The sequence below is a fragment of the Panthera onca genome, chromosome B2 (genome assembly GCF_046562875.1).
Source record: "Panthera onca isolate mPanOnc1 chromosome B2, mPanOnc1 haplotype 2, whole genome shotgun sequence".
NCBI lineage: Eukaryota > Metazoa > Chordata > Mammalia > Carnivora > Felidae > Panthera > Panthera onca.
Window position 1 is genome coordinate 9,216,714 of NC_138343.1, and position 23,228 is coordinate 9,239,941.

At 44.3% G+C, this 23,228-nt stretch overlaps 1 protein-coding gene across 4 annotated transcripts in view; it reads left to right on the top strand.

The window, feature by feature from the left end:
- The window catches only part of MBOAT1 (membrane bound glycerophospholipid O-acyltransferase 1), a 107,036-nt gene extending 84,466 nt beyond the window's left edge, over positions 1-22,570 (top strand). For all 4 annotated transcript variants that reach the window (XM_078446597.2, XM_078446598.2, XM_060614694.3 and 1 more), the window contains 7 exons: positions 1,356-1,539; positions 3,681-3,873; positions 9,474-9,577; positions 11,972-12,036; positions 14,286-14,418; positions 16,547-16,698; positions 21,403-22,570. In XM_078446597.2, the coding sequence (XP_078302723.2) occupies positions 1,356-1,539; positions 3,681-3,873; positions 9,474-9,577; positions 11,972-12,036; positions 14,286-14,418; positions 16,547-16,698; positions 21,403-21,529 (958 nt within the window). In that variant the 3' untranslated portion in view covers positions 21,530-22,570. The remainder of the gene's footprint in view (positions 1-1,355; positions 1,540-3,680; positions 3,874-9,473; positions 9,578-11,971; positions 12,037-14,285; positions 14,419-16,546; positions 16,699-21,402) is intronic.
- The last annotated feature ends 658 nt before the right edge of the window (positions 22,571-23,228 follow it).

Sequence of the window (23,228 nt, forward strand, 5' to 3'; positions counted from 1 at the left end):
CTCAAGAAAGAGTTGTCAGTGCCCGTCAGTAGGATTAAATGCTGGTACGAAACGGACTCAAAGGGCTGGACAGAGGACTGGGGGCCGGGGGATGGGAGGCAGGTGGCAGGAAGCAGGCTGAAGACAGATTGTGGCTGGTGTGGGTGTTGGAGAGGAAGGGAGACTAACGGAGGAGAGTAGCATTGATGGGGAGTGGAAAGAGCCCGTGGGTAGCACATCGGGGAAGGTGGTGCAGCCATGGCGGTGGAGGGTTCCTGCCAGAGACTTGTAGGAGGCAGGGTAAGGAAGAGAGGGTCCTGAGTGGTCGGGAGACGGAGTGCCCCATTTCCACATGAAGGGATCGGGACTTGGAAGAAATGGAGACCCATTGCAAGAGACTAATGAATCCAACTCTTCGGTCAGTATTATGAGGGCATAAGTGCTGTAGGGTATATTCCAGTGACGGGTTACCAGTGGCATTTTAGGGAGCCTTGTCCCCACAATACCATCCTGCCCTTTTTTTTTTTTATTTTTTTTTAACGTTTTTTTATCTATTTTTTTGAGACAGAGAGAGACAGAGCATGAACGGGGGAGGGGCAGAGAGAGAGGGAGACACAGAATCAGAAGCAGGCTCCAGGCTCTGAGCCATCAGCCCAGAGCCCCGACGCGGGGCTCGAACTCACGGACCGCGAGATCGTGACCTGAGCTGAAGTCGGACGCTTAACCGACTGAGCCACCCAGGCGCCCCTCATCCTGCCCTTTTAAATGCCATTAAAACACTACCCAGAACTGGTCTCTACAGAATTGTTTCCTGCCGCTACTTCTGTCTGTTATTCAGGACCTCGTGCCTGGATGCCAGAGCAGACAAGAGGCTGCACAGGGGTGGTTTTGTGTGTCCTCTTCTAGTGGAAACTGGTTCCACCCATCATTTGTTTTGTATTTATTTTGGCAGTCGGGAGGGAGTTTTCCCATTTCAGTGCATCTCGAGCAGCTAACATTAGGTCAGGTTCCCACCCTGCCTTATGTTTATTACCTTCCTTTTTCTCTTGTTAGGCGACCAAGGGTGATGAGAAAGCGCATTTCCCAGCCTCAGAGCCTCCTTTACCCTGCACCTCACCCTCCATGTCCATAGCCGCAGCCGGCCAGCAGAGGGCGCCACGGAGCGCTGCGCCTTCCCCGAGCCACTCCCCGATTTAACCTGCCCTTTCAAACCAGGTTTCTAGCTTGGGTGGATTTTTAGAGAAACGGAACCCAGAAAGACCACCTCACGTCTGGTAATCTACAAAGACAACCCCTGTGTTTAGGATTGGCCTACTTGCGGATCTAAAAGAAAAATCCAAAGACCGAAGACTTCAACTTGTTGTTTATTTTCACAGGGTAAAGCCCTCCTTTTTGCAATACTTAAGCTATCTTCTCAACTTCATGAGTGTCATAGCTGGCCCTTGCAACAATTTCAAGGATTACATAGCCTTTATTGAGGGGAGACATACGCACATGAAGTTGCTGGAAGTGAACTGGAAGCAGAGAGGTTTCCAGAGCCTGCCAGAGCCTTCTCCCACTGTAAGTTTTTAGTGCCGAGAGTGTTTACGCAGAGCTCCAGAAAAATAGAGCTCTGCTTCCAGGGCTGACTCTCACTGGTAATTGTTCTAATTAAAAAGCCAAACAGTTCACCAAAAAGCGTGGCCAATAACCCCCACCACCACCCCTATGCACTGAAAATACTGGTATTGGTATTTATTTACAGCAGTTTTCCATGTTGGAACACCACATGTTTATTTCACAGAGGAGCTCATTGGCTGGAAATATTAAGGCGATTCGTCCATTAGTCAGTCAGCCAATATTTAATGCTTACAGTGTGCTCGGCCCTATGCTAGTTAACACGTTCGGATTTATGAGTGTTTTGTCTTTAGGGATAGAAATTCATATCCAGCCCAAAGATAATATCGGGAAAGGGGGGATGGGAAGGGGTGGGAACCAGAATAAATGCGATTTTTATTTCAGAGCCCACTTCTTATGTGGGAAACCAGTTTTACGTGGGCATGCTTAAAGCTTGGTTTTATTGACTTCGAGAGAGTTTAAGATGGCTTTTTAAAAAATACTTTCATTTTAATTTGCATTTTGCTCATTTCAAAGTGGTCAACAATAGGATCGCTTGAACTTTACGAAAACGCTGCATTTATTCAGATCACATGGCCTGTATTTAAGGGACGTTTGTAATTAGCTGAAGGAGTAGGGGACATTGGAAAGAGGAGAAAACCGGGAGATTGGAGTTAAATATTTTGTAAATGCTACAACCCAGGCAAAGTTAATTATTTGAAAATTTAAGTGACTTCTGGAGCATGCGTTTTCAGAGAGTTTCGGTGCTGTCGGGTCTTTGACAGTTTACGGTCCGTCCACTGTCTCCGCTCTCGCTGCGGCATCGAAAAACATAGCAGTGAGGTCACCGTGGCCACGAGACATGAGGGTGCCCGCGGGTGTTTCTTGGCAGGGTCTGGCACAGTAGTGCTCTTATGTTGCACACGCTCGTAGAGAATATTTTCAGAGAGTCTTAACATCACTCTCCAGGGAGCCTCTTGCCTGTTTGTGCACGGAGAGCATGAAGCAGGGAGGTGGTACTTTGGCTGAAGACACATCGGTGGGAGAGGGTGGCCCTCACGAGCTGGTGCTTCCCCAGTGTGTTGGCATCATCGTGGCTAAGCGTGGCGTGCACTCGACTGGGAGCCAGGCGCCGTTGGATGCCTTGCAGACACTCACTCACCTAACCCTCAAGCTGAGGGAGGTGCTGTTGCCGTCCTGCTGTCCCCGTATTACAAAGAGAAAGTGGCCCCCTTTTGTTTTTTTTTTAAAGTTGGGAACCAGAATCCTATTGATGTTCATTGACATTGCCTGGAATGTCAGGGAAACTGAGCAGAAATCACTTGGTCCAGAGGCATTTAAAACACTAGCACATCATGGGGCGCCTGGATGGCTCAGTCGGTTAAGCGACCGACTTCGGCTCAGGTCATGATCTCACGGTTTTTGAGTTTGAGCCCCGCATCGGGCTCTGGGCTGACAGCCCAGAGCCTGGAACCCGCTTCGGATTCTGGGTCTCCCTCTCTCTCTGCCCCTCCCCCCGCTCATGCTCTCCGTCTCTCAAAAATAAATAAACGTCAAAAAAGCCAAAAAACCACTAGCACATCTCAAGGCCAGAGCAGACCACATGTAAACCATCCTGGAAGGCTTCCTAAAGCTTTCCATTACCTGCTCACGTCCTGGCTCAGGCCCTTGAAAACTGGCACAGAGTCCTTCCTGACTAAGCCTCTGTCCTTGTGGTGACTGAAACCCATTTCCTCGGCTCTGCGGGTGACAGAAGTGGAAGACAAGCGAAATGGTTCTTTCTGATGGAAGATTGCCACCCTATAATGTTATTTCCCTTATGTTTTGGGTAATAAGACGCCTACCTTTTATTGGTAGAATGTGCTGGTAATCATTGTCTTCCGTTTTAGATACATTCAATCCTCAAGGGTCAGAGGTATGTTCTTTCTTCACTTGTAGCCCATATGCCCAGCATCCAATTTGTGTCCTAGGCATGCCTCTCCTTCTAGGGCCTATTGCCAAAGCGGCTCTTGGAACAGCTTTGTTCTTAATGTGCCCTTGCTCAAATTGTTTTTCTTCATACTGGAATCTTGAATGGTTACACCGATTCTTTTCCACATTTTCAGGGAGCAGTGATCCGCAAGTTGTACATGACCTTGGTGTCTCTCCTTCTGTTTTTGACACTCACGAAGACCTTCCCTGTCACCTGCCTGGTTGATGACTGGTTTGTTCATAAAGCGAACTTTCTGACTCGACTGTGCTACTTGTATATCGTCATGCAAGCCTCAAAGCCCAAGTATTACTTTGCCTGGACGTTAGGTACGTTCGATGGAATGGCCCTGCATGACAGAACCGCATTTGGGATCGCCTAATCAAAACAGAGTTCAATACGTAATGGGGGTGGCTGAGCCAGTATCGTTTTGTATTTTATCGCACAGCACTTCTGTCTCCTGCCATCCGTAAAGTCAATCACCCATGATAAGAGAAAAGCAATCCTGCCTCTCGTTTAAACTCAATGCTATTAACAGATGTCCAAATCTGGAAGCTTCCTCCACCAGTCAGAACTGGCCTTCAGTACAGTGGAAAGTTAGGGAAAAATTCCAGCATGAGCTGGTCATCGGGCCATTTTTCTGGGTTGTACATAATACAGGATACATGCTTGAATAATTTACCAATGCACGTGCTGATTGAGGTTATGCTGCTTTAATTGTTGGTTAAGATTTTTTCAAGTGATTTTTTTTTTTTAAGGTAGAAAATTCAACTCACTTTGATTTTTCTCTCTTTCCTTTCAAACAATTTTAGACTGGAAAAGTTTAAAGCTTTGCTGGAGTGAGCCGTGAGTCCTTCTATTTACTTACCAGGCGTGGTAAGGGATTTTGATAAGGCACGGCAGCTGTGTCTAGTTCACATTTGGAACCCTTTCAGGAATGGAAATTTGACTTCTTAGCTGAGGGTGACCTGGGGCTTGATGTCAGGGAGCGGTGATTTGGTGTATTAAGCGAAACAGATGATTAAACTCAGTGCCTGGTGCTTCGCCCATATTCCGTGAGTGAAGGCATAGCGCTTAATTGAGTTCCTTTTTTCTCATTTCATGCTCCCAAGTTTTTATCTCCAAATTAAAGCTGGTAGCTACTGAATTTTTATTTTTTGTGGTAAAATAGACATAACGTAGAATTTATCATTTTAACCATCTCTATGCGTACAACAGACGGGCATTAAGTAAATACACGGTGTTGGGCGACCATCACCACCATCCGTCTCCAGGACGTTTTCCGTCACCCCAAACAGGAATGCTGTACCCGTTAGAAAAAGTAATAGTCTCCTCATTCTTCCCTCTCCCCGGCCCCTGGTCTACATGATTTTCATAGGTCGAGATGTTCAGGGATAAGTTCAGTCCGGTGCAGTATTGATGTAATGCTTGGCCAGAAAGATCTGACTTAAGGCTCTTAAACAAGTTTGCAGCATGGGAAATTGTGTCTGTCCTATTTGGTTACTGCAGGGAGTTTTTGTCGAGGACCGGGTACTGTGCTCGGGGGAACGCAAAGGGGGAACAAGAGCTCTGGTCTGTGGTCAAGATGGTTACGTTGTGTGGGCACAGAATTGTGCACCCCATCCAGGCAGGACACAGAGAGAGCTGTCCCCAGGCGAGGAGTACAGAGGGGACGAGGAATATGGGCAGGGGCTTCAAAAGTCCTATTCCTCTTTCTGTAGTTGTTTGCTTACTTGAGAAGGAGAATTTCTTGTAGGCAGGCGTGACACATACTATGGTGAACCCTGCTCGGAGTACCAGGCTTAGTTTTCTACGTGAATTACTTAATGTCTTCACTCTGCTCTAACCTGCGGGTGCGTCTGTGTGTGTGTGCACGTGGGCGTGTAAGAGAATGAGCGAGAGAGGAAGAGCTAATACTCTTTCACGCCCTCTTCTGCCTTCTGCTTGTTCACTTACTTTCCTTTTCTCTCTCCTCTCCCTACTTTTCCCTCTCCCGTATTCTGTATCCTAGGGTTTACGGGCTGGCTTCTGGACTAAATGAGCTCCTGCTTTAGGAGGAAAGAAAGGCCAGTCCGTGGCCTCATAGGGAAAGTCTAACACGAGGTGGGTTGTGCTGGTGGGGCTGTGGGTGGGGAGGGGGTTCTAGGGAACGGGGTGTCTGGTGTCATTCTGCCCTTTCGGGAGTGCCCCAGATACTGGGAGTATAGAAGTACTCTTTCCCGTGGGTAGCTTTTTTGGACTTGGCTTTTTTCTATACCCTCTTCCCTTTATCTGGTTTTGATAGCTTCAGTAGAAACACTTCATTAATTTGTATGGCCTCAATTTGAACCTTGTTAGTTTAGATTGCTTGGGCTGGTCTGAAATTAACCTTTGTGTTACGAATAAAGAAGCAATGAAGAGTGTAACAGGGAATGCTTAAACTGCTTTACCAAATAATTGTTTTATCCAGCTCCTTAAAACATCATTTACATATAATTGATGCACTAATTATACGTGATTATAAATTTAATCCTTAAAGCTGGCCTCTTGATGGATCTCAGCTGAGCTGCACCGTGTTAGCCTCGTTTTCTCGTTACTGTTTACAGTGAAATAATTAAAGCTGTTTTCTTTGGACTTCATGTACGATCCTGGTTGTTTTTCCCTTGCTAATTAGTACTAATTAGCGAGACTCAACTTCAGCCCAGGCTGTGTTCCAAGGAACACGACCTCCAAAATATGGGTATCCAACTTATCTGCGATCATACAGTAGGCAATACAAGTAAAGCCAGTTTGGGGCTGGTGAATGTAGCACCCACCTCCGCTTGGAGACAAAAACAAGTCTTCGGTTAAGAGGAGGCGGAATGCACTAGGGGGACCCGGTAGGTTCCCCCCATCCTCTATAGAGACGTAGCATCCGAGAGTCGCTATTTCTGGTCCTTCATTTATCTTGGCGGGGTGGCTCGTAGCCGCTCAGGCTGTGGGATCAGAATTCCTTCTAGCATTCGGAGTCTGGCATTGTTGACCACCTGCGTGATGAGAATGTTAGCATCACTAAGCCTGGGCAAGACGGACACTGATAACAGCTAACATTTCTTGAGCGCCCACAGGCAAGGCACCGTGCTTTGTGCTCACTCATATCTCGTTTAAGTCTTTCCACATGGCTTTAAATTCGATACCATTCTTCTGTCCAATTTCCTCTCAAGGGAATGGGTGTCTAGATGTCAGACAACTCTCCCGAGGCCATACGCTCAGGGTGTTGCTCGATGGGGGGCAGGAAGCCAGGGGCTCTGCCTCCGGAGCTCACCCTTGCCACTGTCTTCGCACCGCTGGGAACACTGACTGAGAACACCTGTAGAGAGAGAGCTTTCTACAATCCTGGAAAGGTAGCGAGAACCAGAAAGAGAAGAAGTTGTTAATCTGCGTTTTAGATGAGGCCGGAGGGGATGGAAGGAACTGAGTGAGGGGCTGCCTTGCGGGTCCCGGCCCTTGTTTCAGTCTCCAACACCGACCCCAACTGCCCCTCTTCTCTTTGTCTTGTAGTTCAGTGTCTTCCCGCACGTTTAAACTGGCACACCCAGTCGTTTCTTCACTGGCACACCCTTGCTTTGTTGTTCTTCTCCTTGTCCGCTGAGTATCCATCCAGTCAGCTTGGGAGAATGACCTATCAGCGCTCAGTACTTCTCTTCCCTCCTTCTAAAAGAAGCCAGATCGTTTCCCAGTGAAGCCAAACACACTCACCCGGCTAGAGGACCAACCTGGAGGTGGTAAAGCAGTCATCAGCCCTGCCAAAAGGAAAGGAGACGAACATAGAACAGGCTGTGTTTCTTTAGAGTAACCCTTCAGAAGTCATTCTGGAGCTGGCCCTGAACTCCTATAGAAAAGAATGAGTAGAGCTACAAGAAAGATTTTTCTAAGATCTCCCCAGATCTTAAGACGGCACTGTGATTTATTTTTTATTTTAACTTCAGTAAACATACAGCGTTGTGTTTGGTTTCAGGTGTGTGATACAGTGATTCCACACTTCCATACATCAGCAAGTGCCCTCCTTAATCTCCAGACCCTTTTTCACCCATCCCCCTATGCACCTCCCTTCTGGTAACCATCAGTTTGTCCTCTAGAGTTAAGTAAGAGTACGTTTCTTGGTTTGTGTTTTTCCCCCCTTTGCTCATTTGTTTTGTTTTTTAAACACATATGAGCGAAGTCATATGGTACTTGTCTTTCTCTGACTTATTTCACTTAGCACGATACTCTCTAGTTCTATCCATATTGTTACAAATGGCAAGGTTTCATTTTTATGGATAAATCATATTCCATTGTGTGTATGTGTGTATACATATACACACACATATCACATCTTTATCCATTCATCAATGATGAATACTGGGACTGTGTCCATAGTTTGGCTATGGTAAATAATGCTGTATCTCTTTGAAGCAGTATTCTTGTATTTTTTGGGTAAATACTCAGTAGTGAAATTACTAGATCATAGGGTAGGCCTTTTTTTAAACTTTTTAAGGAACCTCCATACTGTTTTCCACAGTGGCTGCACCAGTTTGCATTCCCACCAGGAGTCTATGAGGATTCCTTTTTCTCCACATCCTTGCCAACTCTTGGTGTTTGTTGGGTTTTTTAACCGCTCTGACAAGTAATAAGGTGATAGATATCTCATTATAGTGTTGATTTGCATTTCCCTGATGAGTGATGTTGAGCATCTTTCCGTGTGTCTGTTGGCCATCTAGATGTTGTCTTTGGAGAAATGTCTGTGTCTTCTGCCCATTTTTTTTTTTTTAATTTTTTTTTTCAACGTTTATTTATTTTTGGGACAGAGAGAGACAGAGCATGAACGGGGGAGGGACAGAGAAAGAGGGAGACACAGAATCGGAAACAGGCTCCAGGCTCTGAGCCATCAGCCCAGAGCCCGACGCGGGGCTCGAACTCACGGACCGTGAGATCGTGACCTGGCTGAAGTCGGACGCTCAACCGACTACGCCACCCAGGCGCCCCATCTTCTGCCCATTTTTTATCTGGACTACTATTTTGGGGGGGCAGGGTGTTGAAGTTTCTTTTTTTAAAGAAAATAGTCTGACAGAATTGAACGAAGTGAAAAGAGAAAATCAGCCTCTTGGTCGGCATCTACGTCGATTTCATCAGGTCTCTATCTGATTACAAAATCGCATAATTAAGGAGTCAGAAATGTTGCACTCACCGCAGGGGGACATCTTCTTACACTTCAGTGAAGTGAAATAAAGATGGAAACGGGCGTTTTCTCAGACTGACTTTGTGGGTAGGATGCTTTGGTAATGGGGTCCACGTGTGGTCTCCGTGGCTGCTGGCCCCAGATTCATGTCTCTCTGTCTCAGCTCTTTGTCTTGTGTTCTGAGCTTTTCTAACTGTATCTCAGCAGCTCTGGCTGAAACCTACTGGCATGTCACCCTGAATGTGTCCAGAATGAGCTCCGGTTTCTCTTTCAGAACTAACGCTGTCAGGTCACGTTGTGCCATCTTGAATGACAACTCTCGGGCCTGAGTCCCCTGGGTCCTCGGTTTCTTCTGGCCTCTGCTTCTGAGCTTAGATGTGTGTTTACCTTCTTCCCTGTCTCCCCTTCTATCAAGTTGGTCACTAAATCCTTGCTGCTTTGTTCTGATTCATTTCTCTTTTACTTCCATTTTGTGTTCTGTGAGCGTCTAGTGCCTTCTTATTATTCGCAGGTGTTCACTAAATGCTAGCGAATGAATAAAAATGAGTCCGTGAACATTAAGGCCACCAAAGAACCACTGATGTTTCTGTGATTTATGATGGTACCAGGTCCTTAAAATTGTGTTGGTTTCTTTCCCAAAGGAGAGACCACTGCCTCTCTCTCAATCTTAAAGTTAGACAGACATTTAATATCTTATAAAGCAGCAACGTGACTTTTGTTCCATATCCTAATGTGTTGTTTTAAAAACCATAGCTGATGCAGTGAATAATGCAGCGGGCTTTGGGTTCAGCGGAGTGGATAAGAATGGAAATTTCTGTTGGGATCTGCTTTCTAACCTAAACATCTGGAAAATTGAGGTGAGTCTATTATGCTTTTGCATCAAGCTTCCGTCGCAAATAGAGCAAATGATTTGCTTTGAGTGTGGTGTCCCTGGAAGTTCTTCCTCAGAGTGTCCGAGGGATCAGGGAATTCTAAGTCGAGCAGCCCCTTGGACTTTTTTTTTTTTTTTTTTTCAAGATAACCTACTTTCTTGACAGTTTGCATGGCTCAAGGAATGACGTGTAGAAATCTGAAAAGGAGCCAGGAAAATCGATTTGTTGTTTACAGTCCTGTTCTTTCTACTAGAAAGTACAGATGTCATCTTCTCTCATTTCACATTCTGCTTTCTTCAGTCAAGAATACAGACTGGAAGTTCCTGCGTTTAGGTTGTTGTATGGCAGGCATTCTCTGTGGTTCCTTCTGAAACATTTCTAATCCATTTGCTTTTAAGAAGCGTTGTCATGGCACATGGCTTTTAGGCCACTCGAATCAGCGTGGGTTTTTTGTTGTTGTTTGTTTGTTTTTGGTCTTTCCTTGGCTCTGTTCTTGGATCACGGTTCGGTTCTCGACACGTCCTTATCTTCAGAGGTGGTCTTGTTGGGGCCATGAGATTCCCAGTTTTCCTGGCATTGTGTGAGTGGTCAGAGCAGCCTTTCCTTCTGGCTGCTGAGTGGGAGTAAGGACTCGGTTCTCGACCTACAGAAGGGTTGGTCCTCTAGCCGGGTGACTCATATTTGCTGTCGGTTCTGGTTTCCCACCCACCACAGGGCAGGCAGGGTGCCACGGGAGAGTCTGAGCAGAAGAGGATGTGCGTGTAGAGCAAGAAACCAGGGATGTGGAGACTGACCGCCTGCTCCCTGTTAGGTGGACACCAGGCCAAAAGGGGACATGGCCGATGTTCTCCACCTTCTTAATGCCCGAGGCTTCTCTTCTTCTTAATGGACAAGCAGCAGCCTCCAGTACGACCTTTGTCATGCTTGGAAAAGCAGTGTAGATCACTTACAAGCTTCCCATTTCTATACAGATGACGTCCGAGAGAGTCGCATCGGGACTTCATTCGCTTTTCCCACTCAAGTTCTTGGCTTCCTCAAAAATCTCGGATCACTGCTGGTTGCCTTGGGGTGCTACGGGTACACGTACTTTACAGCATCTCCCTTTGGCCTGCTCACCAGTCCCCTCAGCTGTGTGCCCAAAACACAGCCCTCCTGTTGTGGGTGTGTGGTCAGGGTGAAGCGCTAAGTTGTTAAGTCACATCTTTATTAGAAGAGAAAACCAGAAAGCAGAAGTTTGCATTCTCAGTAGAGTTGATCTAGAGCAAAGAGCTGAAGAAACCCAAGGAAGTCTGATTTAGTTAAGGTACTTTGAAGCTGTACATATAGCGTTGTATTAGCCAAAGACAACATAAATAAAACCCCTTAGGGCTTTGAATTAAAAAGTTATAATATCTACTTATGTATTTAATTTTCTGTCTGATCTGTCTACCTACCTACCATCTCTCACCTTCCCTCCAAACATACTACATTAGGCCAATGTATGGCCCAAGATGTCCTTAGGGCTGGCATAGAAAAAAGTGCCACTTATACTCTGCCTTTGTTAGGAATTCTGGTTTTTTGTTTTGTTTTAAAGTAGGCATCATGATGTGGGGCTTGAACTTACAACTCTGAGATCAAGACCTAAACTGAGATCAAGAGACACTTACCCAACTGAGCTACCCAGGCACCCCAAGAGTTCTGGTTCTTGAAAGTTTGCTTCATGCTTTCTACTGCCAGCCTTTGATATGACTTTTGTCTTTCTTTTTTTTTTTTAATGAGAAAACCCAATTGATGGATTATTTTGGAATCTCTCTCCTTGGCACCTGTGTCATTGCCAGTTGGGTGATGTTTGTTTTCTTTTTTTGTATGGAGACTCCTTCATGCGTGAAATCTCTCCCTATTCTAAATCCAACTGGAAGCTCTTGAACCTGTGCAGCTCTTGGCAGAATCACTTCACAAGACTGACCTAGTGTATAGATGGCCACATAGGGAAAGATGACAGTTAAATTTAGGTTGTCTCCAGAAAAGCCTAAATCGACATGATGAAACTTTTCCTATGGCAAATCCCCCTTTAGAGTGTTTAGTTTTTAAACTCAGATGACTTAAAAAAAATTTTTTTTAACCAGAGTGGGAGAAAAACCTGTAAGACATTCCTTCAATTTTCCTATAATTTGAAAATAAGTTTTGAGGGAAATGAAGACTTTGCAAGCCAAGTTTTAGTGCAAAGCGAACTGTCTAAACACCAGGAAATTGTACTGTGTAGGATGGAACCACTGATCTTCTCTGGATGGAGTCGTCTCTATGCACATCTAATCTGCCGCCAGGGAAATTCTGGGGAGGACTTTCCATTACTTGGGGAATTTTTGAAGCTAATGATAGGTGTTATTTTCTTCTTTCTAGACTGCCACAAGTTTCAAAATGTACTTAGAAAACTGGAATATTCAGACAGCTACTTGGCTAAAGCGGTAAGAAAAATAAAAAAAATGACCTCATTGCTCGTGGCACTGGGATATGTTTAGATGGGCGTCGCTAGATGAGCAGTAGTCTGCCAGGAGTAACGTGTCATCTGACACTTTTGTTTTGTATTAACATCTCTGCCCTGTAAATGGAAAAGTAGAAATAATGTGAGAGGGTCGCAGCGTAGCATAGTTATTTTAGTGTATCAAACACCTAATAGTGCCCTTCTTGTCTAGCAGCCACTCGTGCAGTTCTCAGGTCAGTTCCATAGGAGATGGTGGTTATCCCCATTTTACAGATGTGGAAAGTGAGACAGGTTATGACACTTGCTTAAAGTCACACAGCTAATGAGTACTTGATAAGAGCCCAAAGAGACTCTCTCCAGAGCCAGGCTCTTAAACCTCTGTATTTTGCTGCCTCTTACCTATAGGAGATTAGGTCAAGGAAGGTCAATGTCAGCATCAAATCACTGAAGATCTCCATTTATCCCTAGCATTAACAGCTTGATGGCACCTTGAAGATTTAGGTTTTTTTTAACCTCACATTTTTGTTCGTATTTCTCTGTCGTTTATTTCCCTACACGTTCCAAGACTGGAAACGTTACTTAATATGGAATTAATAATGTGCTATCCTTGAAGCAAAAAACTCTAGCTAGCGAATACTCCGATCATATGAGTGCAAGAAGAGTGTGAAACTATCAAGCTGTAGATTCTGTTTCTGATACGTAGCATTTTTCATAGGTCCCAACATCAGGGTAAGAGACAATATACGGTAACACTCCAAAGTAAACTCAAGCAGCGCCATCTGAGAATTGACCTGAACATGCAAATTTTGGGAAGTTGTACTTACTGGTGCTATTAATTTTACCAGAAAATTTAGCATAAACCTCTATTTCTTTTTTTGTTTGTTTGTTTTAATGTTTATTTATTTTGAGAGAGAGAGTACGAGTTGGGGAGGGGGAGAGTACGAGTTGGGGAGGGACAGAGAGAGAGGGAAAGAGAGTCCCAAGCAGGCTCCACACTGTCAGCACAGAACGTGACACAGGGCTTGATCCCATGAACCGTGAGATCATGACCTGAGCTGAAATCAAGAGTCGGATGCTCAACCAACTGAGCCACCCAGGTGCCCCTAAACCTCTATTTCTGTATGTCAGGTAATCCCAATATCTCCATTGGGAATTTATGTTCTAAGATGACTGAACATAAAAATTGTAACAAATATTAAAAAATCATTTTGGAAAACAAAGCATCTTATTCATACAAAAAGATACAGAGGGTAAGAAACAAATACCTGTGAAGACTAGCCCATTTCAAAGAAACATTCCAAGTGGCATCCAGGTTCTGTGTCTCTTTCCCCAAATGCATTCTCTTTCTTTGTGTGACAAGGAAGCCGTAGTCCTTAGTTTGGGTTCACTTCCGTTGCGTTTGACAATCCATACAGAGCTGGATTGGTGTTAACTGTTTGAATTTCTATTTTATTTTATTTTTGGGGGTTCAATTGTTTAGTAAAGCACGTCGTGGTTTCCTTATGCTGCCACTGGCGATTTATAGATCGGATTTGGGAGAAAGTCCCCATCACTTCGTTTTAATCAACCAAGAAGTCAGAGATCTCCAGGGTATTTGCTGACAGTTTCTAGGTCCTCACAGTGTCACTCTTTAAAACGAATTCGTGGATTGAAATCCAAAGGGACACCGGAAGCGCTGAAAAGTCATGTAACCGACACCGTGATTTTGTGCTGGAGTCCTTGCCAAGAGAGATGAAATGGTTTGCAGCGTTGGCTGGGTAGATGGCACGGAGGCCAGGTTGGGATTCATTTTGACCGAAGGAAGATACCCACTTCGAAAGACGCTATCCTGATCTGAAAAGTTCTAGTGCCAGTGGCCCTGATCCATAAGTGTTCCCGGTAGATCAGGGCACTGGAGGAGTGCACTTCTATGAGGCAGGAGCTCTTGCTGGGTGGAGTGACTGCTTGGACTTTTATTAGATCTCGTATGACGGGGCCCAGATCATTTAGTTCCATGCAGTTTAAAACTTCCTATTCTACTCCCCAGACGATTGGACTACGAATTCCCTGTCTGGTAGCATTCAGGAAACGGAGCTCAGGCAGCTGGCATTGCATTGAAAAGCCCTGGTAGGGGTAGCTTGTTCGCCATCCATAATGGGTCAGATGATTTCTGTGTGGTCTGAAGGCACAAGTGTAGTTAAGACGTTTCTGCTCCTCTGACTGATGGCTTGTTGTACCTTCCTCTCTTCATAGAGTGTGCTATGAGCGGGTTCCCTGGTACCCCACGGTGCTAACCTTTGTCCTGTCTGCCTTGTGGCATGGTGTCTACCCTGGATACTATTTTACCTTCTTAACTGGAACCCTCGTCACAGTAGCAGCCAGAACGGTAAGCTTCCTTTGGTTGTAGGATCTTTTCCCTAATAATCTGATGCCTGTATGTGTTACCTTCTGGTCTCAGAAGTAGGTGGTGGAGATGGGAGTGATACTTTGAAAAATCACCACACAACAGAAGTCTTCCTCTTAGAGAAATACTTCAATATGTAGGAATTTTTGGCCACCAAGTGATTAACTGCTTTTCTGTTATTTACAGATGGTATTTGCAAAACAAGGAATTTTAGGAGTAACGAATGTTTCGTACCTTAAGAGATGAAACCATTTTTAATCATTAAGCGGTCTACCAATTACGATGCCTTCGTAATTGAGGCTCCACAGGCTTCATTCTGCTTGTACCCAACTCATTTTCTCATTTCATTATCGTAAGCTGAGAAACAATCCGCCAAGTCTGTGCAGCCAGTAAAATTGTGTTGTTAGAGATCACTCTAACTTGTCACATGCTCATGCCTGATCCGATTAAGTTAGTTTGTGTGAAATTCTTTGTGAATTTGTTTGGGTAGCCTCCAGTTCGTCCTGGACTGTTCCTACTCTGTGCTGGTTGTAGAGTAGGATGCTAAAGAAACACAAACCCTGCCTGCCCTTAAAGAACGAAATGAACACGTATGTGAGTAATTGTAAATCAGGGTGTGCTGATTGTGCAGTAGAGTTTTGTATTTGATTTAATCACAACCTTTGATAATGATTGTGGCCTTCCATATTTAGGTGCCAGGGATTAAAAAGAAAATTTTTTTAATGTTTATTTATTCTTGAGACGGAGACAGAGCATGAACAGGGGAGGGGCAGAGAGAGAGGGAGACACAGAATCCGAAGCAGGCTCCAGGCACCGAGCTGTTGGCACAGAGCCCGACGTGGGGCTCGAACCCATGAACCGTGAGATCGTGACCTGAGCTGAAGTCAGATGCTCAACCGACTGAGCCACCCAGGTGCCCCTGGTGCCATGGATTTTTAATGACATTTGTTAAACTGTATTTTGGACGTGAATTCAGGAGCCCCAGCATAGCTATTCACGCTTTAATTCACGTATCCTGTGAGAGTTTCAGGCACTGGAATCCCACAGCAAGAGTCCCTTCCCTGCAGAATACCTGTTTTAGTTCGATGAATGTGGGTTGGAATATACGTGTGAACAAGAATAATTGATTATTTTAAAAGTGCACTAATCAGCATGAGTAGTAACGTCTATATTCCACATATCTGTAAGTGGAAAACAAGGAACGCCGTGTCTTTTCTCCCATTCACATACCCCTTACATTATAAAAGCACAGAACAGATGGCCAGGACAAGCTAAAACAAAGACCGGAATTGTGCTCGTTTATATATCCAAAGTATTATTCCTGAAAATGCCTTTAGCTCTGTGATTTCAACTGGTATCAAAGCATTGATTTATGGAAAGCCTTTCTTTTGGGTGGCCCGGACATATTTTTCACAAATGAGTTAGATAGGGGGTAGAGAGGGTTGGTAGAACAGTATTCCCAGGAGAATGAACTCAGGAGTTTGCTGATACTGCTTACGCTCCCCAGGGGGTGGAGCTCTGACTGTCTTGAACTCGCCAAGAAGGAGTCTTTAGCTTACCCAGAGGCCCCCAGGAAGCCTCTCCTGCGTTGGGGCTAAGCTACCTGTAAGCCAGTCACTGTCCCAGCTGCGCCTTTGGTTCTTGGATCTGGGAATTACATGTCTTTCTGGAGGCAAATCTAGTCCCATTTATTAAAAGACCTACAAATTAATTATGGAAAAGTTAGCTTTTCCATATTATATCACAGATTAATATTTTCGGCATGAAATATGGTTTCCGATAGAATACTAAAAAAAAAAAGCCTAGAAAATAAATCTGTGCCATCAGTGAAAATATAAATGTGGATGTGTATGCATAGCGAGAGGCTTGGGAGGATATGTGCCAAGGTTATAAACAGTGCTTTTCGCTGGCAGATATCAAAAGATAAAATTCTTTTTTGCTTAGTTCTTTGAACACTTGTCAACAGTGGACATAAATATATGTTTTTACGATAATAAAAATCATAATGGCATTTTTGATCACCTGTGTTCCCAAGGTATACTGCCCCCATGCATGGAATAAAAACTGTTTTTATTTTTTTATCCCTGGCTCTGCCTTCCTTGGCTTGCAGATGAGGAACAACTACAGACATTACTTCCTTTCCTCAAAAGCCCTCAAGGTTGCGTATGATGTGGTCACCTGGGCGGTCACTCAGCTGGCCGTGTCCTACACCGTTGCTCCCTTCGTTATGTTAGCAGTTGAACCAACCATCAGCTTATACAAGTAAGTTTCCGTCGTTCTCCATTGCTGTTTCATAAACTTGTCTTCTCTGCGTTTGGCTTGGAAGTTGGCAAATTGAATCCATCAGTATTAAGAATTTCTAAATATGGCTTCCACGTATCTTAAGTGGAGGAAACTGCCAAAATGTGAAATATGTGTCAACTTACAGCAGGAATGTTTGCGTTCAGCTCAAAACCATTTAATACCTTCTGGTTGCTGGGCACTGTCCTAGAAGTTAGGGATAAAATGGTGAGAAAAATAAAAGAAATCCTTCCTGGTCCCATGGAGGGGATAGCTTGATAGAGGCATTAAGTACATTAAGAGTACATTAAGATTGTACTCAGAGTGAATGATACTGATGAGGTTTTGGAGTGGTGGGGGTTGGTATCTGATGGCCAAGAAAGAATTGTTGAAGATGTCTTTGCTGCAAGATGTGATTTTATCAAAGCACATGGACAGGACCGGTAGGCAGGAACAGCTCTACTGGGGTTGTGAAGAGTGACTAGTTATATGCCCTGGAGTTGGGGGAGGTAGAGTCAAAAGGAGGCCTCCAGAAGGACTTTGGTCTGCTAAAGAGGACTCCTAGGATACCTGAGGCCTTGCTATTGTGAAGCTAAGGTTGTTTTTCCTCTAGTAAGGCATTTACGCTAGGATGGTGGGGGGTTCCTGGAGGAAATGTTCTACTCCGAATTTGCCTGAAGTACTTATCAATGGGCTGCAGGTTGTAAAGAAATTTAATTTTACCTGCTCTTTCTTTCTTGCCTTTGTTCCCCATATCCCTATGGAGAGGAAGGTGATACCAGGGGCTCCAGGAAACGGAGTCTAGAGATAACTGGAGAGGAGTCTGTTGATAATAAATTACCAAAAAAAGGCCATCTTAAGATATTTGTGAACTGAGGGAGACTCCCGTCCCGCATGACTTTGATCTCTATTAACTGCTTGTTTCCTTTCCTTGGTCCTTGGGCGGCCAGGAGTGTCTGAGGAATATGGCACATATCCCACCTGGGGGCGGGGCGGGGGCGGGGGTGCTGGCTTGCACTTTGCCCTCAGCTTGCCTTAATGCTCCCTCGTCGGTATCGAGACTTAGGAGGGCACGTAACAGGAATCGGACTCAGACCGGACATCAAGGGTAGCTTTTGGGTGACAACGGCATTCGAGCTAAGACCTGGAGGCTGCGTGGGTGGGGGGAGCGAAACATAGTGTGTGTGGGGATGTGAGGGTGATGGTCCAGGTGGAGCACCCTAGGGACTGTGCTCCAGACACAGGGAACAGCACTGAAAAGGCCCCCTGTGCTAGGAGGAGGTTCTGGGCACTGAAGCCCCAAGTGACCTGAGTGTTGGCAGAACCGAGAATCCATGGTAGATAGCGGTGAGCTGAGGGGAGAGAGTAGCTCTCAGTATCCCTGTTTGTCGTAAGAGGAAGTGGAAGCTCAGAGAGGGTGATTGAACAAAACTCACACACCTCGACCTGAGTTTCAGACCTGGAGTTCCTTTATAGCAAGAACAGTAATGCAGTCACGAAAAATGTCTTTACAAGCTATTTGGGCAGAATGTTACTGGTTGGAGATCATGCTAAATAGCGATTTGTTGGAGATAGCGTGCGTTTAACCGACTGAAGTATGCGGATTCCTACACTCAGGGGCTCTAGAGGAAGAGAAGCAAATAGCTACCAAGCCAGATCACCCAAGTAGATTTCCATGTATTTACAAAAACAATAATTCCCTGCCCAGATCAGCTCTGTCCAGAAGTTTCTACAGTCTAGAAATGCTATCCGGTGTGTTAGTCATCTGCACGTGTGGCCGTTGAGCGTCTGCAATGTGGCTGCAGTGACTGAGGAACTGGTCAATTTTATCTAATTTTAATTAATTTGAATTGTAACAGCCACGTGTTGCCAACGGCTATCATAGATTGCATCTCACAAAGTGTTTTCAGCATCTCTTAAGAGAATCACTGAATCTGATGAAAGAAATGAAAATTGAATGTGCGGTTTTTTTTTTTTTTAGCGGAGGTGGGTCTGGTTGCATTCCAGATCTGTTCCTCACTTGGGGCTAATTTCGGTGACTGACAATGAATGGCAGTTGTATGCAAATCACTTCTCCGCACATCCATCACTGCTTAACATTTAAATTTCAGATGTGCTTTATTTTTAGGTCTAGTCGGTTTTCAATCTATGGTGACTTCCCATCTCAGCTTTAAATTCCTGTCTAATCTTTAAGTTGTGAATCCCAAGTAAACACTTAAATGTATTATGAAAGAACCTGTCTGAGCTCAGGATACTATGACTAAATATAGCCCGAGTGAGTTCTGCCACAAACATTTCCCTCGTTGCGGAGGCCGGGAAGTCCCAAGATCAAGGTGCTGGCAGATTGGGTTTCTGGTGAGTGCTGTCTTCCTAGTTTACGGAAGCTGCCTTCTCTCCGTGTCCTCACAGGGTGGCAGAGCCACACAGGGAGAGGCAGCTCACACTCTGGTTTCACTTTATCTTCCTATGAAGGTACTAATCCCATCACGGGGCCCACCCCCAACCAGATTACCTCCCAAAGTTCCACTTCTCCAATACCATCCCTTGGGAAGTTAGGGCTTCAATACATGAATTGGAAGGTTGGGGCACCTTTGGGGTCCATGGCTGGACCTTTTTGGGAACTCATTTTGAAAGGCAAATCCTTATCCATGAACTTGTCTTTAAGTAGAAGACCCTTAAAAAATATTTTTTAACATTTACTTATTGAGAGAGAGACACAGAGCAAGCAGTGGAGGGGCAGAGAAGGAGACACAGAATCTGAAGCAGGCTCCAAGCTGTCAGCACAGGGGCTCGAACCCATGAACTGCAAGATCATGACCTGAGCCGAAGTCCGACGCTTGACTGAGCCACCCCGGTGCCCTAGTAGTGACACTTTCTTAAATTCAGTGTGTAAGGATGCCAGGTAGAGACATCTTTTGCAGATAGCATCTCCTTGAGAGTGAGGACTATGCCTCATTCATCGGTGTATCTGGGGTACCTGGTTCGGAACTAGGGTGCTCAACAAATGTTGAGTTTTTCCATAATAAAGAGATGAAGTATTTCTTAAAATTTTAGAAAAATATGGAATGGCAGAATAGGTTACTAAACTTTGGGAGGGGATTGAAATATTTTCCTTCTGACTTCCAAAATAATTGGCTTTAATCTAACATAACTGTTCCAGTGTAGATGAAAGATTAAGGAAAATGCAAGAACAAAGCGTGGCTGGAGTGCCTGTTGAGCCAGTGTGTCTATGTATAGAACTCTTTTTCACTCTCAGTGTCCTGGTTTAGACAATAAATTAATTGTTTACTTGCCTGGGGCTGGTTAAATTATAGGAGCCTCCTTATCCCCGGTTTTGCTTTTACATGGTTTCAGTTACCCGCAATTACTCTCTGGGAGCAAATGATCCGCCTCCTGATGTGTGATCAAAAGGTCAGTAGTAGCCTAATGTTACTAATTTTATCACCTCCCATCATCACAAGGGTGAGTACAGTACTATTGTACTGTATTTTGAGAGAGGAGAGACCATATTCTTATAACTTTAATTATTAAAGTACATGGCTGTAGTTCTATTAATTTCTTACTTTGCCTAATTTATGAATTAAACTGTATCATAGGTCTGTAGAGGGAGAAACAGTATATATAGGTTTCAGTACTGTCCACAGTTTCAGACCTCTACTTGGGGCTCTTGGACCGTGTCCTCCAGCTAAGGTGGGAGGGAGGTATCTGTGGTACCCTCACTCCTATATTCCTGTTGTTCCCCATTCCCCTGAAGGAAGGAAGGGCTTTGCCTTTTTTTTAGGTCCTGGTTTAATGCTTTGTACATCCTAAGCAGTAAATGCTTATTGAAAGAATAAGTGAAGATGTATTTGCTTCTGTTAGAACTCTTCACTATTCTGTAGATGCTTTCAGGGAAATTTATTTAGGGGATATGTGAATTAACCTGATTCCAATGTGTCTGAGAAGGACACATGAATCTGTTCTGGGTTTCTTGACATTATTTTCCTTTGATCTTCCAGAAGCATTGGAGAACGTTTAAGTTCAGCCTTTCCAAAAGGCTATAGAACAGTTGTACAAATGTGAGCTGTTTCTAATTACTTGCATTTACAGATATTTATTGTCTACATTGTGCTCAGTGTGCTGAATGCCACGTTTACACAATAGAAATGCACAGACTGAAAAAGCAGCACTTGTTTCTTATTAGTTTGGGTGAAAGCGATTTTCAGAGTCATAGAGCAGGTTTTGAAAATCTGGATTCTTCTGGCTCCTAACACACACAAGAACAACTCTTCACACTTGAGCATATCAGTTAAAGTGTAAGGTGCGTTTGTGTCTAGGGAACAGAGTATAGGGTTTGAATTGGGTCCTGTGTGTTCTTAGATTTCAAATCATTAGGGGTTTCCGGCTGTTATGGGATTCATGCTCTTAGTCTGATCAGGGCAGGGGGACAGTACTGTGTATCTATCTGTAGATGGGCTGATGGGTTTGCTGTGTTCAGTTCTATGCTTTTGGTCCATCCCTGGCCTGCTCACCTACCGAAGGAGCCCCCCGCCTTGGGGTGGATCAAGGCAAACTGGAATACAGACGGGTTGGCTACTGCCCAAAATTGTGCCTTCACTTGCTGGCCTGCAGATGATGTAATCACACCCATGTGACTTTTCCCATTTGCATCCTTGTGCGAAATACAATTTTTGTGTTTTATTTTAGGTCCATGTACTTTTATTTACACATCATAAGTCTTCTGATAATACTATTTCTGCCGGTCAAACCCCATGCTCATATTCAGAGGCAGCCTCAGACTCTGAACTCCATTAATAAGAAGAAAAAAGATTGATACCTCCAAGAAAAAGCTGAGCGTGTAAAACTGCAAAACATCGGAAAGTTGAGACCAAAAGGCTCAAGGGTTCTCCAGTGACTTAGAAGCAATGTTTACGTGCATTTTTTTTTAAGTGCAGGGAGAATTTTTATCAAGCCTTTTTAAGTCAGCCATGTCCTGTTGACTTAATATTTCCTAGGACACTTGAGTGGTGTGGAGGTATGTGCAGGTGGGCTGCTGGGTCTTTGCTTCTCTGGCACCATTTCCAGCCACGGGAGCCCATACATCTGCTCCGGAAGGCAGAAGGTGTGGTTGCTGACAGAGCTGATCTTCCAGAATATACCCAGATATGGTTGTTCCTTGGGAAGCCCCAGACCCTTTGGCCACAGTGACGACACTCAGAAGACCACGGAGGAGAAGGAGCCGGCACGAAAGAACCAGGAGGACTTGCCGTGAACACTTGAGTGGATGGAAAATCAGGCATGCCCGAAAGTAGGCTGCATTTTTTTCCCCAAGAGATAGAACTCTTCCCTTTTTTCCTTCTGAACTGAGCCAAGATTGGAAATCAGTCTCCTGTACTCCAGGAGTCTAGGAAGGGCTACTGTTTTCCATTTCACACACGCCATCTCTTTGCCCAGGGATGGCCCTGAGAAAACACCCAAATGTTTGTACCATCAAAGGCAGAATAAATAAGCCTTCTAAATAAGTAATTTGTTTTAAAAAAGTAAAGTTCCATAGAAGCTTGTTAAGAAGCAGCATTTTTCTCTTTGCTCACCTCATTTCGTGGAGGTGTTCATGATCTTGGTTATGATACACACACCAGCTGATTTTCACTTTTCTGGTTTTGCAGTTGATTAAATTTGACTATTTTAGTTAAATCATTGTATCGGAGAGCAGAAATGGAGGACCGTTTTCTATCCTTGTTATGAATGTGCTGTGGTTCCTTTCGGGGACTTCTATTGGATAATATTCTATGTGGGAGAAAGAAACATGGTATTAAATGTGCAAAATGATGAAACTGATAATAATAAATTATATGTTACAACAGTGTACCCTAAAGTAATGGTGAGAGAATTTGTTCCAATCAGATGGCTCCCAATTGGTTTTTTACCAAATGAATGCTGTGTTTCTATATAAAGGAAGCATTCCTGAATGGAATGATTGCTTTTTGTTTCTGTGAGGGGTGACTCAGCATTCTGAAGCACGTGCCTTATATTTGTGTGTTTCTCTAAGTTTTAACAAATGCACATAGTTCAGGTTTTTCTCTTAAGTTTTAACAAATGCACAAAGTTCCAGTTTTTACTTGTTTAAAATTTGACCTTTTATGACCTGTTCAATTTGTCCTCTGTGTCAGGTACTTGGAAGGTTTTGGTTTTTTTGGTTTAATTTCCTGTCTTCATTCCCAACTTTGCAGGTAGGATTAACCCCCTTTCCCAGACGAGGAAACAGAGAATCAGGGGGAGGTTTTCTAAGTGCCCCCACAGTCACAGAGTTAGTGAAGGAGCAGAGATTAAAATCCAAATTCCAAAGCTTTGGACAGTTTGTAATTTCCAGGAGGTACCCTGCTGCTGCTTAGGGCGATGAAATGTGAAGTGATGTGCTTGTCCCTTGAAGAGTTTGTATGGTGTTCATGGAGAATACTAGAACCTAAACTCTAGGCCTTATATGTAAGATAATGGAAGTTAAGAAATAGCACATTTTGGCCGGTGTTTGAGGC